The sequence below is a fragment of the Coregonus lavaretus genome (genome assembly GCF_964263955.1).
Source record: "Coregonus lavaretus genome assembly, chromosome: 5".
Taxonomy (NCBI): Eukaryota; Metazoa; Chordata; class Actinopteri; order Salmoniformes; family Salmonidae; genus Coregonus; species Coregonus lavaretus.
The window spans coordinates 49,717,742-49,734,269 of record NC_139992.1 but is presented as its reverse complement, the minus strand read 5'-3'; the positions used below and the strand labels follow the sequence as shown (position 1 = coordinate 49,734,269).

The 16,528-nt window shown below is 44.0% G+C and overlaps 1 protein-coding gene across 2 annotated transcripts in view; it reads left to right on the top strand.

The window, feature by feature from the left end:
* Positions 1-9,536, top strand: part of LOC311129153 (ubiquitin-conjugating enzyme E2 H) — a 22,400-nt gene extending 12,864 nt beyond the window's left edge. Inside the window, exons 2-7 of one of the 2 annotated variants that reach the window (XM_084161454.1) lie at positions 854-930; positions 3,043-3,117; positions 3,334-3,373; positions 4,010-4,062; positions 6,183-6,311; positions 6,620-9,536. In XM_084161454.1, the coding sequence (XP_084017580.1) occupies positions 854-930; positions 3,043-3,117; positions 3,334-3,373; positions 4,010-4,062; positions 6,183-6,311; positions 6,620-6,744 (499 nt within the window). In that variant the 3' untranslated portion in view covers positions 6,745-9,536. The remainder of the gene's footprint in view (positions 1-853; positions 931-3,042; positions 3,118-3,333; positions 3,374-4,009; positions 4,063-6,182; positions 6,312-6,619) is intronic. The other variant, XM_084161455.1, reaches the window with a different exon arrangement.
* The last annotated feature ends 6,992 nt before the right edge of the window (positions 9,537-16,528 follow it).

Sequence of the window (16,528 nt, the reverse complement as noted above, 5' to 3'; positions counted from 1 at the left end):
AAGGAAACGTAATAATACAACTAATTGTTGACATTGATTTCATAGACATACTGACAGATCAGAGGGTAGTCGAGGAAAGCCTCAGTGGATTTTGTTCCCATTGATTGGTTTTCATTACCTGTCACAAGCTATTCTCTTCTCATTGCGCGAAAGAGACGGCGGGAGAGGGAGAAGATCGGATAGACCGGTTGGCTGACAACGTCATGAAAACGATGCACACGCTTCAATGGGGCAGAAGGCCGTGAGTTGTTGTGATTCTGGATGGTCAGATAGCAACAATGACAAGAAACTGCCATGTGAGGAATCGTAGGTGACTCGTTTCAGCTAGTTTCATCTTGTTCTTGATAGCATGTCTTGTTTTGAGATGTTTTGACTGATTTCATGTCTATGCTAATATGGCACAAATCCGCTAGCTAGCTAACCAACAACTGTAACGATGTATTTGAGACAAGTGCTCATTGTGCAAATATATGTATGTTTTCAATAAACATTGGAGACGAAATATTGTTTACATGTTGTCAACAATCTAAGCCAACCCGTCTGTTTTGCCCCATAGTTGCGCAAGCGTCGGTTTTGTTGCTAAACAACCAACCCGTCTATAGTGTTCTCTCCTCAACTCCCTTGTGAGGAAGCTTGTGATGACATTCCACAGAGAAAGCGTTTCCCCCATCAGCAGGTGCATTATCCTATTAATGAGGTCAAACATTTCTGTGACCAAAACAAAGAGGAATAAAAAAAAATGAGAGATGCGTTATTTATTTAGCCGCAGCCACCTCCGCTAGAGTTTCAGGTCGTTGTGTAATTCAAATCCAGTGTGTCCAATGGCCATTAGCCTTAACCTCCTTGAACACAGCATCGAAAGCAAGCACGAAGTCACAATCCTCAGTGGACTCAATGAATTTGTAGTGAAGTTTTATGGACAACAAGGAAGTAAGTGTTTTTTCTTATTCAAATCATTTCTATGGATGTGAGCTGTTCATGTTATGGAAATGTTTCTGTCCTATTTACCTATTAACTGCCTTATGTTTTTAAGTCCCGCCCCTAATCAAATAACTTCAGACATTCTCCATTGTTAAAGTGATCGCCTAGTTCATTACAAAATCATCCCGGACTAAACCACTTTTGAGGTCTGAAAGCGTCTGACAAACGTTTACTTTGAAGTGGAAAACCACTAACTATCACTTCCAGACAACAGGTTGCAAGTATGTGTTCATACTGTATGTCATGTCATGAATCACTATCATGTCTGATGTTTACTCATAAGAGTACCACAAATAAATAAATAAATAAATAATATGCCATTTAGCAGACGCTTTTATCCAAAGCGACTTACAGTCATGCGTGCATACATTTTTGTGTATGGGTGGTCCCGGGGATTGAACCCACTACCTTGGCGTTACAAGCGCCGTGCTCTACCAGCTGAGCTACAGAGGACCACTTAACACAAGAGATTGAGTTAAGATGGTCCCGTTGGACTGAAGCCAGGACCTCCGGTCAGCTACAACAACAGAGATTCAGTTACGATGGTCCCGTTGGACTGAAGCAATGGCCCTCAAGTCCGCTACCACAGGAATGTCAGCCTCCTGTTCTTTTCTGAACGCTGAGTGAAGTTCACAGGGGCAGGAGAGGAAAATGGATTAGAACGTGGCCTGTAGAGGAGGTGTAGGTGGAGATACTTCTCACCGTGTTTTTCACAACATCTGTCTCACCAAACCCTCCCCTGATTCCACAGCAATAAAGAGAGGATGTCTGTGTGTGTGGTTACGATGCAGACAGAACAGGATTCTGTGAAAGGACTCTTTGGAGTACATACACTAGTACACTAGTCTGTTTTCTGAGTGTGTGCATGCATGTGCTGTCCCGTTCCAGTTCGGCACCACGCTCTTATTCTTCGCCAGGTATTCTGGTAGTTCATGACACACACAACACCTCTCCATTGGAACCCAGTCATGGGATGTCTTTGTTATAGAGATTGATCTGGAAGTAAAGAACTCTTCGCTGCCTATGGCTAAAATACTTTACTGTGTAGAATCAAAGGAAAATCAATGCCTGCTCGTTTTACCTTTATGCTGACTGTTCCTCTGACTGTTGATGTCAGTGGTATAGAGAAGACTGTTCCTCTGCTGTTGATGTCAGTGGTATAGAGAAGACTGTTCCTCTGCCCAGTGTGAAGACTGTTCCTCTGACTGTTGATGTCAGGGGTATAGAGAAGACTGTTCCTCTGCCCAGTGTGAAGACTGTTCCTCTGCTGTTGATGTCAGTGGTGTAGAGAAGACTGTTCCTCTGACTGTTGATGTCAGTGGTGTAGAGAAGACTGTTCCTCTGCCCAGTGTGAAGGGCTACAGCGCTGCAGTGTCAAGTCCATAGGGTTTCTATGGTTAAGTCTCTCTGCTGTAATCCCTGTACTGATATTAAGTATCTCCCTCAATGATGTCATTAGTATATAAGCCTACCAGACCTGGGTTTAAATACTATTTCAGATATCGCAATTACTTTCACATACATTTGAAGTATTCAGATATCTTTTATTTGAAAAGACAAGTAGTTGAATATTTTAATGTATTTGGAAATACACCTGGAAAGTAGTTGATATACTCAAATACACTCCCATGTATTTGGAAATGCTGTCAATTTTTATTTTTAACAAATAACCAGTCAAATGCTCAAATAAAAGTACTTGTTTGGGGCTGTGTATTTGAAAATACTAAAATACACAGATTTATTTTTAAAATACAAGATACTCAAATGCACATGTATTTGAACCCAGGTCTGAAGCCTACATGTCTATGTACATAAATGGGGAAAAAGGCACTGCACACCGCAATCTATGTTCCTAATGTGGTTTATTGGTGAAAATGTTGGTCACCAATCAACCACATGACAGCATAGGTCTAGATTAGAAAGCGCAGAGTCTCTAATTCTACCATTTACCGAACTGTTTTGATATTCCAGCAACTGCTCAAAGATATTGGATGTGCATATGTGATCTTTTCCTGTAGCATGTCTGTTATCCGCCTCCTCTCTGTGTCTCCTCCCATCCAGCAGCGTACGAGGGGGGCGTATGGAAGGTGCGAGTAGATCTACCGGACAAATACCCTTTCAAATCCCCATCAATAGGTAGGGGGTTGGCATGGGGCCGCTGGGGTTCAATTCTCAGTTCACACACAAAATATAGATATGTATTATTATTGTCACAAACACCGGATAGGTGCAGTTTTACAAGGCCAGCCATTGCAGTACGGCTCCCTCTTACTAGAAGTAACAGGTAACATCTATAGTTGATTTGCGTATTGCTCATCTTCTTTAGCTGTTGTTTTTCTCTTTCGTTTGCAGGATTCATGAATAAAATCTTCCATCCCAACATCGATGAAGCGTAAGTTGATCACGACTTCTGATTTAAAGGAACACTGAAATAGTACATGGTGCCCTCTTTCATGAGTCTCATTACCTTAACCTTGTCTTGTGTTGCTGGTGCGAATGGCAGCATGGAGCTTTTCTAACCACAAATCCATCTTAAGCCACCAGCCCTAACCTTAACCCTGGCCCTAACCTTTTGACCCTAACCCGTAGTGAAGAATTAATAGCTAATGAGCTTGCGCAAGCATCTAGTGACCATCTAGTGATGACCTTGTTAAGCACTTGCATGCCCATCTCTAAGGTCCTGTGTAGCATAATCTGATTCTATTTTCATTGAATGTCCATTCAAAGACATCAACGGTTTGTTTGGCTTGTCTCCCAGATCAAATGGTGAGAGGGGGCATTGGAGGATTTAAAACACAGAACAACAGTCTGATCCTCTACGTTAACTGACCATAATATTCTGTCCTGAATACAAAACATGAAAACACTCATGATGAAAACATTGCCTCAAGCATTTCAGGGGTGAATTTTTAAATGAATTTATTCTCCTCTGTCACCAACCTCACTTTGGGGCGCTCCTCACTGTTGTGTAGAGAGGAAGTGTCTAAGAGAGCCTCCTTAACCCCCTCTCTTCTCCTCTCATCTCCAGGTCAGGAACAGTGTGTTTAGATGTCATCAACCAGACGTGGACAGCCCTTTATGGTGAGTGGGGTGGCTCAGAGCTTGGATGTGTGTGTGTGTTTGTCTGTCTACGCATATGTGTGACACAGGCACATGGGCCACGGCCCCCCTGTCCAGTGTAAAAAATTAATTTAAAAAATGCCCGCTGGCGTCACTTGAGAAACAAGTGGAAAAAGTGGTGGGTGTGGCTTCATGTAGGAGCGGAGCGCGGTCAGCTATCCACAGTAAGAGGATTACAGGGGAAAAGGCTAACAAGGTAATACCCTGAGCCAGCAAAGTCAGAAAAGAGGTGGGCCTAGCTGCATCTCCTCACACTAATAATTAACAACTCTTCAGCTGAGAGAACAGAACCGCTCTTGTTCTCTGTCTCTGTGTGCCTCTGTTTCTCACTCTGTCCTCATCTCTTACTCCCCTCCATATTGCAATCAATTCCTCAGTAATAATTACCAGTCTCTCGAGGGCCGAGTGTCTGCCGGTTTTCTCTCAGCCTTTGTACTTGATTGATGAATTATGATCTCTGATTTAGTAAGGAACTCCCCCACCTGGTTGTCTAGGTCTTAACTGAAAGGAGAAACCAAAAACCAGCAGACACTAGGCCCTCCATGGAATGAGGTTGACCCCCCCTGCTCTACAAGGTTAAGACAGCAGCACACTGGTGTAGATGACCTTGTTTATCCACAACAGATGTTTCATTAGTCCTCACTATTTACTTTCACTGGGGTTTTCACATGAACCCACACGGGACGCCAAACATTGCTATAACTTACCACTGCACTTATAGAAACTGATGTTTCTAGAGACTAATCAATATGGAACGGAATGTATTTCTTATCAGAAGATTACTGAGTTATTATTGTAGTTCTGAAGCCTCCCGGTTCATTCTGCGCAGGGTTCGTTCGTTCTGTGTGTTTTGGACCGCGGCTTTGTTTTTGTTCGAGATAAGTCACTCAAGTTAATTAGGCAATATGTTTGGTTTGGCTACTGTGGGCTTTGCCAGTAGCCAGTGTTTTTGAATGGACTTTGAGAGCTCTAACAAATTAGATTTCCAGAACTGTAGTGGAGGGGTTGGGACAAAAACAACCCAATCAATGAAGCATTGTCTACTTTAGGTCTTGATTATGAGTAGGGACCAAATACACTTGATTTGATGTCTAAAACACTGGGTTACAGTCAGTCTAAAGTTTTACCCAATAATGTGTATTTTCGGATCATATTTGTACTTAACCAATAGAGACACCCAGTCAATGTATATCAACTGGATTGCTGATGCTGTGTTTTGGCCATTGAGAGGCTTTGAAGCCACCAGTCGGCTATATTGGCACTCCCCAGTAGGAGCAGTCCTCCATAGGAATTAATGGAATTCTACAGTATTTCAATTAAATGTTTCAAGGACAATATTACATGTATTTAAGTATTTTGTTGTAGTGGGGACAATACAATTATACTTTAAGGAAAATGTTTTGTATTTATAAAAAAAAATGTTTTATGTTTAGCTCACGTAATATAATTAAAAGTATACATTAAGGTGTCTGTAATATAATAAATGTGGTAAAAACGAATGTAGACATTAATAAATGCATTTCAATCGCTTCCAATGGAGGGGGAGTGCCAAGATGGAGGCACTGTGACTTCAACACAGCGCCCCCTAGCAGTCATCTAGTGTGTGTGTATGTATGTATGTATGTATCTATGTATGCATGTATGTATGTATGTATATGTATGTATATATATATATATATATATATATTTATATTAATTATTGCATCCAGTAGACATCTGCAGCATTGCACATTTTCCATTGAGCGTTAATTTTCTTGCAGAGAAAAGGCAAAGGCCTGCAACCGTATGTCTAGTGGAAGGGCCTTCCTCTGGCAGGATGTTTTTTTTGTTTGTTTTTTACCTAGAGGCCCTTTACTCATCACTGATCCTAAAATGATTGGATAGGTGTAAGCAAGGGTTAGATTACATAACTATCACCTATCCGGTCATGTCAAATCTGCAGTTATGTTTTTTAAAAGAATGCTTTAATTGTAAAAGTCAATATTTTAGCAAAGTCGTCTTATGTATGTTCATTGTGGCCTGTTTTATCGATATCTCTGTGTCTCTCTCTCGCTCTCTCTCTCTATCGTCCACTCCCACAGATCTCACCAATATCTTTGAGTCGTTCCTGCCTCAGCTGCTGGCATACCCCAACCCCATCGACCCGCTGAACGGAGACGCGGCCGCCATGTACCTCCACCGGCCAGAGGAGTACAAACAGAAAATCAAAGGTACGCCTCTCTCCATACGCCTTGCTTTACTCAGTGTTGTCTGTCCCAAGGGAATTCAGTAGTGCAGTAGATACCCCTGCCTTAAGCCATAGGCCACCCTTTGTTCAGATCTGATATACTAAAGTGTGTGTCTTGTCTGTCACTCCTGGCTGTTGCTTTGTTCCCTGTTTTAAAGCACCCGTGTCTGCTCCCTGGCTCAGAGCTCTTAGCCAATGAGGATGAGTCTTACTGACCCTGCTGCCTTGCTCTCCACAGAGTATAGCCAATGAGGTTGAGTGTTACTGACCCTGCTGCCTTGCTCTCCACAGAGTACATCCAGAAATATGCAACAGAGGAGGCTCTCAAGGAGCAGGAGGAGGGCCAGGGCGACTCCTCATCGGAAAGCTCCATGTCGGATTTCTCTGAAGACGAAGCCCAGGATATGGAGTTGTAGTGATGGGAGACGACTCCCCTTTAAAACCACAGACTGTATGATTTCCTAACCATGAGAAAGCAGACATCATATTCATATAAGTTGATTTTTTATTATTATTATTATTATTACTACTAAAACAAGGATTTTTATGGATATCAATCCTCTGTGTATATCACACACACCTCCACCCGCTTTGTGTTTTCTCCATGTCCCAGTCGCTTTCTCCTCCTTCAATCCCTGTAAAGGTGCGTTGGACGTAGCGGTAGCAGTGCCCACATTCCACCGGTAGCTGCGATTTTTAGCTCCAACGCATGCAGTCCCCTTCGGCCTTACCCTCACTGCACCAACGACCTGACAAAATGGAGACTAGCTCTATGGGTTGGGCTGAATAGGCGGCGGGAGTGGGACACCGGGGGATTTCCCTTCTCTTAATCTCATGAATGTGTTGATGAAGAGGAACTAGAGAGAGTTAGGTCATAGTCATGGCAATTATGGTCCAGGTCTTCAGCCGAATTCGTACCTGTCTGGATTTTATTTGTGTTTGAATGGTAAAGTTGGATTGGAATTGGATACATTAGATACATCACCCTGCCGTCGTTGGCTGTCGACTTGTCCTGCTAGACAGGTGATTGGGTATTTTAAAGTAATATGAAAGAGGGGAATTGCAGCTTCAATATCTATTTTGTATATTACCAATGTTTTTCTCGTGTTCATTTCTGTCATTTGTGCTTTTCATTTGGCTGGGGTTAGGAGCTGCCTGTGTTGTTTTGTATGTGTGTGCAGCACCTTGCTTGTACAGTGATACTTCACCTTTCTCATTAGAGCCTTATGAACCCAGCCAGCGCGTCAATCAAAGCGCTTACATCTCTCTGAGCCTGTCCAAGCTGGTATGGCTGTCAGACTACCTGTACCCCTTTAGAAAAGTACATCACTTCCTGGAACGCCATAGGTATTAACTATCCACTGAAGTTTGTTAGGGGTGAATAATGCCCAGAATGAGGGATTGAACGCTGATGTGTTGGAAAGTGAGGTAGAAGTGGCCGACCTTACCTCACCGGCCACAGCACAGAGACCCAACATACTCACCTCAGCTCTGTTTCTTTGTCAAAATAAAAGGAGCATAGGAAAAATCACAAGAAGCATTTTTGTTAAAACAACAAAAAAAGCACAAGGTTTTATTTTATTTCCTACAACCTCCCCCCACTCCTCCCTCCTAGAGGATTTGGACCTTGTTTATTTTGGTGGCAAAGACAGAATATATCTATTTTTTGGGGGGGAGGACATCATTCTGTACAGTTTGGGCATGATCCTGAAGTGACGTTGTGTTGGACTGTGTTGCGTTAGGCTAGTGTAGGGCTCCACTAAAGTAGTACTGCTTGTGTGGCTACTGTCTGAAGGCTTGAGTTGCGTTGTGTATAAGGCTTAGTGATTTACCTGGGTTACCCTTCACTCTTAGATGGGGAAAATACAGGGGGGGATATCTGCAGGTCTTTTTTTTGCTAACATTGTTGAACTTACCAACTTTGCCTATTGCTCGTGCTAAACTATGATATGTGTTTTTTTGACTTGGTGTAGGGATAGTTCGTTTGCTGGACGGTATCTTCAACTAAAGACATATATGGGTATATTACAGAGTTGGCTTGTTTCAGGCAATTGTCTGATAAGTAAAACAACAACAATAGATGTTTGGAGGTAAAGTGTCAATTGTGGGGTTTACATCAGATATTCCATGGATCTATACCTGCTGGTCCCCTTCAGAGATGTACAGATCAACGTGAGAGTGAATCCAGACAATGGCAATTAATTGACTGATGGAGAAACTAGACTGAATGTATGATAGTCTGGGCAAAACAAAAGCATAGGGCCTGATGAAAGTATCAGACTGCCCAATGTGATGAAGGCCACATTGGGATTGGATGGGAGCCCACATATTTTGTTTCTTTTTAATGTCAGTGTTCCCTAAAAGCTTGACTGTTCAAGGCTCCTGGATAATCACCTCTCTTCTCTGGTCAAAGACAGATTGGATTCCAACCCATTTCCTGGTATAAGACAGGGACGTGTGTTTGGGGTTCCCATGTTTCCTCACAGGCCAAATGGAGCCTGCAAAAACTGAATGATGTCACAAGGATACGCAGCAGAGTACCTTGCAGTTGGCTTCTGCCGTTTCCTGAGCTGCCTGTATTTATTCACTCTATATGGAAACCTTCTCTTTTATTTCTCCTTTTTAATCAAATAATTTACGGGCACCACTGTTAAAACAAAGGTGTATGTACTTACACTTCAGCCAAATTGTGTCATGCTGAAGATAATTAGAATTCATTTTATTTTTTTGTATTTTAAGTATTCAGCTTGAATTTTATGATTTTGTTTTTTATTTTCTTCACATTTATGCAGTATTGTACTAAAGTGAAAAAGTAAGAAAAATACATCCCATCAGAATAAGTGGAGAAATGCAATGGAGCCCATTTTTTGTTTTGGACACTTCAGAGGGGAGTAAATGTGATATTTTGGTATTTTTTAAGAGTGCTCTTGTGTTGTCCTCGTTATAACTATGGGTTTGGTTTTCAAGCAGAAGTGTCGATGTTCCCACAAACGGGGCAATACAAAGACGACATGTACTCAGCTGTGGTCTGTTGCTATGGTAAACATTTTGGTTTCTTTCTCACCCCCTCCTTTTTATTCTCCCCAATCTAACTCCATGATGAGAGGACTATTTATAACCTTTGTTTTTCTGTTTGTTTTTAACTCAAGTCGAGGACTCGATGACTTACAATCCAAAAATATCCAATAAACATGAGTGTGCTTCCGTTGCAACTTTGATTCTAAATTATTTTTGAAAAGATTGTGAAAAAGTTTTACTGCTTGATTCAATTTTTAGCCCCTCCCTCTCTGAAATACATAAGACCATAGGCATATCAATGTGAGATCTAGTTTCCCCCAACACACTATTAACACTGACCCAATGTGAGATCTAGTTTCCCCCAACACACTATTAACACTGACCCAATGTGAGATCTAGTTTCCCCCAACACACTAACACTGACCCAATATGAGATCTAGTTTCCCCCAACACACTATTAACACTGACCCAAGTCAACCTATGTTCAAAGTATTATCGAGGTGGGTGGGGGCCAAAGCAATTACTGTAGTAAAGGTTTGAGTGTTCCTAAGAGATAGTGGTACTTAGCCATAGTACCCCCAACCACCTCGCATAGTGAAGTCAGTACTGAAGGCCTTAGCTAGTGGCTTCTATCCAGAGACTATTACATCAGAGGGGAAGCTAGAGGCCTGGCTTCCATCTGCACCGTCGGCGCCCCCTAGTGCTGTTTTGTGGCATCACCCCTGACCCCTGTGTTGGCTGTAGTGTACTTGTCTTGCATGCATCTGGTGTGGAGTGGAGGGGCTCGATTCATCATGTGCACCTCACGTTCTGTCTTTGTGCTTCTCCAGAGTGGAACGAACCACACCCAGACACAGTCCTACTGCTTTCACTACAGGGGACGTTGGGCACACGGCATGGAAAATGGCTGTTTTTTTTTTTTTTTTATAGGAACTCTGTATTTGTACCTAGTGTGTTCTACTTGAAAAAGTCGAAAGGGTGTTTTTTAATCTGTCCTTGGTCTTATGTGGATTCACTCCTCTTCCCTCCTCCTCCCTCTCTCAACCAATCTCTCTTCTACATTTTCTCCTTTCCTCCTTTTACTTTGCATTGTGGGCATGCTTGTCACAAGACAAACACTATCAGTGGAGGCTGCTGGGAGGAGCTATAGAAGGACAGGCTCATTGGAATGGCTGGAATGGAATAAATAGAATGGTATTAAACATGGAAACCACATGTTTGACTCTGTTCCATTAATTCCATTCCAACGAGCCCATCCTTCTATAGCTCCCCCCAGCAGCCTCCACTGCTCTCTATCTACAGGATTATAACCTCTTAAATAGTTGTGTATAAATAAACCGTAATAAGTTCTTTTTTAATAAAACATTAACTGTGTATATACTTTGTCAGTGTGTTTCAGTTTGGGGGATTTTCTCATCTAGCCCAGTATTTCCAATACTCCTTCCCAGAGTGTATGTGTTTGTGTATAATAGTAGTTTTTCCCCTCACAGTGCACTGAACTGTGTATACGTATGCACAGCAGTTGGCTTACAGCTTAAAATTCGATTAGAGAATTATTAGGCCCTTTATGAAGGGTTATTGAGTTGATCTGCCTTGATTCTAAGTAGAGTTTTTAGATAACTGTAACGAACCAGAGTTAAAGAGCCCTGCCTTACACCTTTAATGGTTGTCATACTATTTATTACCGCTAGATGGCAGCATCTCAATACAGTCCACTCTCCCACATGTACTTGTCAAACTCTCCTAACAATGTGGACCACTGTTCCAACTTCCACATAAACAGCCGGTGTGCAGCGAAACCTGAGATTCAGGTTAGTATACCAGGTCTAGGTGGCTGAAACCTGGTAATGACTGCAACCAAAAATGAACAGAGAACTTGATCAATCTCTATGACTTGAGCCACAAAGTTATTGAATATGTATCAGCTTGGAGTGTGGATAACTAGACAGCTATTGGTGGACCCTCTTAGATATGAAGGAACTGGATCACTGTAAGCAACATGGCAGAAATTCTCATGAGGGCTAGAGCGTTTCAGCCTTTATTGCTTACAGAAACCAGATCCTTTCAGAACGATCAAGCGACCATTGAATAGTGTCTCTGATAGGGCTAACTAAGAGTTCATGCTGGGCATGGGAGTTGAGTGAATTAACCTACCTTACTCCTCTTATACCAGTACTGAGCCGAGCTGTACTGAGGTGAACTGGTTACACAGCCACCATTGTGAAAATAAATATCTGAGCCACCACACTATGGTTCGGGTAGGCACGGTAGTGTGAAGGGATAGGTAGTTTGGAGCTGTCGTAATGCCACTTGAGCCCCAAAGCATCTGCAGTTCCACATTAGCACAGAGGACAGCGCTGCTCCACTCTCCTTTGCTTGCCTTATCACTGCTGTACCTACACTTTGTGCTGTATAGCATTTTTAATCTCCTCCACCCCAAAATATATCTTCACATAGAAATCTGTTCTCTAACTCTGTCCGCTTTCATGTGAGCACAGTCATCAGTGTGTCTCTCTCGCTACCTCACTGTTTCACTCCCTCTCTCTCCCGCTACCTCGCTGTTTCACTCCCTCTCTCTCCCTCTCTCGCTACCTCACTGTTTTACTCCCTCACTCTCTCTCTCTCTCGCTACCTCGCTGTTTCACTCCCTCACTCTCTCTCTCTCTCTCTACCTCACTGTTTTACTCCCTCACTCTCTCTCTTGCTACCTCACTGTTTCACCCCCCCCCCACTCTTTCGCTACCTCGCTGTTTCAATCCCTCACTCTCTCTCTCTACCTCGCTGTTTCACTCCCTCACTCTCTCTCTCTACCGCGCTGTTTCACTCCCTCTCTCTCTCTCTCTCCTTTCTACCTTGCTGTTTCACTCCCCCTTTCTCTCTCTCTCTACGTAGCTGTTTCACTCCCTACCTCTCTCCCTCTCTCTCTCTCTCTACCTCCCTGTTTCAATCGCTCACTCTCTCTCTCTACCTCAATGTTTCATTCCCTCACGCTCTCTTTCTCTATCTACCTCACTGTTTCTCTTTCTCTCTCTCTTGCTCTACCTCACTGTTTCTCTCTCTCTCTCTGCCTCGCTGTTTCACTCACTCTCTCTCTCTCTCTCTCTCTCTCTCTCTACCTTGCTGTTTCACTCTCTCTCTCGCTCTCTACCTCGCTGTTTCACTCCCTCACTCTCTCTCTCCTCACTCTCTCTCTACCTCATTGTTTCTTTCCCTCACTCTCTCTCTCTATCTACCTCGCTGTTTCACTCCCTCTCTCTCTCCCTGTTGTTCTCTGTTGTTCTGTCTGTCTCTGCCTCCCTCTCTAAACCTCTCATTCCCTCACCCACCTCCATCGTTCTCCCTCTGTGAACATGGCCCCTGTCCTAGCCCACAAGCCCCAGCCTGTCCTAGCCCAGAAGCCCCAGTCTGTCCTAGCCCACAAGCCCCAGCCTGTCCTAGCCCACAAGCCCCAGCCTGTCCTAGCCCACAAGCCCCAGTCTGTCCTAGCCTACAAGCCCCAGCCTGTCCAGGGCCCCTGTCCTAGCCCACAAGCCCCAGCCTGTCCTAGCCCACAAGCCCCAGCCTGTCCAGGGCCCCTGTCCTAGCCCACAAGCCCCAGCCTGTCCTAGCCCAGAAGCCCCAGCCTGTCCTAGCCCACAAGCCCCAGCCTGTCCAGGGCCCCTGTCCTAGCCCACAAGCCCCAGCCTGTCCTAGCCCACAAGCCCCAGCCTGTCCTAGCCCACAAGCCCCAGTCTGTCCTAGCCCACAAGCCCCAGCCTGTCCAGGGCTCTCCCCTAAGGGGACATGGACACTGGGAGGAATATCAGTGATGGACATGTGTTACTGTCAATAGGCCCCAACACAGACGTGTCACTGTCAATAGGTCCCGACATAGACATGGGTTCTATAGGACCACCACTGTTATACTGTCTACAGTAGTTGTTGGTTTAATTAATTGTTGCAACCTTTTTAAATGGACAAATGAGCATGATATGCATCTGGTCGTCACCCAAAGTCACAAGCACTTTGGTCTTCGGAGGTGGAAAATCAAACACATAGTACCGGGCCACAGCAGGACCCTACACAGAGAGGAAGAACACCAGCCTCCACACGACTCCCTTCACCCTCCTGCCTTTTCCATGTAGCCGTGGAGGATGGGCGGAGGAGGAAGAGGCTGTCTTTCCACAGGCCTGACCTCCAAGAGTCCAGAAACCCGAGCTCCTCAATGAAATATTTAGAGCAGCTACTTTATCCGCAGTGCGTTGGTCAAGAGGGCTGCGCCGCCCTGGCCTGGCTGCATGACGTAATGCACAACCTCATACTGACCTTCTGATAGGACGAGGCAGAGCCCGGTTGGTCAGGTGACCTGTGGGCCGTGCCTCTGGCGCTTTTATAAACCATCACAATTCCCCCAGGCTCCACAGCAGACTGCTCTTGGTTTGACCAATTTGTAAGTCGCTCTGGATAAGAGCGTCTGCTAAATGACTTAAATTAAATGTAAATGACTACTGTAGGCTAGTCGAATGATGCCCTCATGACCTGTGGACCCATTAGCTGTATACTGAGAGTAAAGATACACACTGACAAGTACTGCAGGACTGCAGCCTTCCTTTGTGAATACATGTTTTAACCCAAGAGCTACACACAGTCATCAGTGTGTATCTTTTGAGCTACTGACAGTCATCAGTGACTGCTGCCATCTCAAACAGGTCTCTCTTGAGAAATATATTTTTTCTCAGTGAGACTAAACTGTATATATAAATGTTAAATAAATGAAAAACTCAGTAACCACGGTATAATGTTGTTACAGACTGTCATTACATAATACGCTGTGTCAATCTAAAAGCATCCAAACTGAATGAAACCTGCAGAAATTTGAGATTGGGAGAAATCTAACTCCATTAACAATTCTTGCACACATCTCCTGCACTGCTTGGGGGTGGGCTCTCTGTAGGCTTAATGCAGGATGCTGGTACAGGGGTGGGGCTCTCTGTGGGCTTAATGCAGGATGCTGGTACAGGGGTGGGGCTCTCTGTAGGCTTAATGCAGGATGCTGGTACAGGGGTGGGGCTCTCTGTGGGCTTAATGCAGGATGCTGGTACAGGGGTGGGGCTCTCTGTGGGCTTAATGCAGGATGCTGGTACAGGGGTGGGGCTCTCTGTAGGCTTAATGCAGGATGCTGGTACAAGGGTGTGGATTCAGAATCCTGCTGTCCCAGAATGCCGAAGTGGGATTGAGGTATTGTCACCACCCAGATGCTCTCTCCCCCTCTGTTTATGACGGAGCAGAATGAAGTTTCCCATAGATGCTGATTTTGGGTCAGTTTAGCATGTCCACCACTGATGGTTAAAGGCCAGTGCAGTCAAACAGGTGATTTGACAGTATTTTATATCTTTCCACACTATGAGGTTGAAATAATACTGTGAAATTGTGAACATGATGATAATACCCTTTTAGTGTAAGAGCTGTTTGAAAAGAACACCTGAAATTTCAGCCTGTTTTGGTGGGATGGAGTTTTGGCCTGCCTGGTGACATCAACAGGCGATAAATTAGTTAAGAGACCAATAAGAAAGAGAGTTGCAGACCTCTGCCAATAACAGCTAATTTTCAGTTTTCCCCTCCCCGCTCAGACCACTCCCAGACAGTCCTAGCAAAATTCTTGCTTGAGAAATTGCTCTTTACAAAGAAGCTATCTTTGTTCCTTTTTGACCATTGTAATTGAAAACAACAGTTCAGTTCAGGCTACTCCATCTATGTCAATTTCCATTGAATATAATTTTAATGGAATTCACCCAAACAGCATTCCACAGCAGACCTGGGTTCAAATACATGCTTGTTTAAGAATAACCTACTCCCCAGGCTATTGCGCAAAAGCACAGAGTTTGGAAACAAGTTAACTCTAGGCTTAGGCCTACTAGTGATGAAAGTACAACTACAAGATGGCTTTTCCCTCTCTCATCTGAGCCTGGCAGTCAGGGGATTGGGTGCCGGACCCAGGTGGATGAAATGACATCCCCATGGGTGAATGTAACACCATGCAAGATGGCAGGGTTTCTCTGGCTGGGTGGCAGGCAGGCAGGCAGGCAGCAGACTCTCTCAGGTTTCCAGCTCAGTTTCAGGGGCACAGTGAAGGCCTATTGCACATTGATCCCAGGTCTTTATTAATGGATGACCTACTGATGAAAAAGGCCTCCCAGGCCCCATACACAGGTACAGTGCCTTGCAAAAGTATTCATTCCCCTTGGCGTTTTTCCTATTTTGTTGCATTACAACCTGTAATTTAAATGGATTTTTATTTGGATTTCATGTAATGGACATACACAAAAGAGTCCAAATTGGTGAAGTGAAAAGAAAAAAATTCTGAAAAAGAAATAACGGAAAAATGGTGCGTGCATATGTATGTGACCCTTTGCTATGAAGCCCCTAAATAAGATCTGGTGCAACCAATTACCTTCAGAAGTCACATAATTAGTTAGATTGCACACAGGTGGACTTTATTTAAGTGTCACATGATCTGTCACATGATCTCAGTATATATACACCTGTTCTGAAAGGTCCCAGAGTCTGCAACACCACTAAGCAAGGGGCACCCCCAAGCAAGCGGCACCATGAAGACCAAGGAGCTCTCCAAACAGGTCAGGGACAAAGTTGTGGAGAAGTGCAGATCAGGGTTGGGTTATAAAAAAATATCAGAAACTTTGAACATCCAACGCAGCACCATTAAATCCATGATTAAAAAATGGAAAGAATATGGCACCACAATAAACCTGCCAAGAGAGGGCCGCCCACCAAAACTCACGGACCAGGCAAGGAGGGCTTTCATCAGAGAGGCAACCAAAGATAATCCTGAAGGAGCTGCAAAGCTCCACAGCGGAGATTGGAGTATCTGTCCATAGGACCACTTTAAGCCGTACACTCCACAGAGCTGGGCTTTACAGAAGAGTGGCCAGAAAAAAGCCATTGCTTAAAGAAAAAATAAGCAAACACGTTTGGTGTTCGCCAAAAGGCATGTGGGAGACTCCCAAAACATATGGAAGAAGGTACTCTGGTCAGATGAGACTATTATTGAGCTTTTTGGCCATCAAGGAAAACGCTATGTCTGGCGCAAACCCAACACCTCTTATCACCCCATGTTTTTCATCGGCAGGGACTGGGGAAACTGGTCAGAATTGAAGGAATGATGGATGGCGCTAAATACAGGGA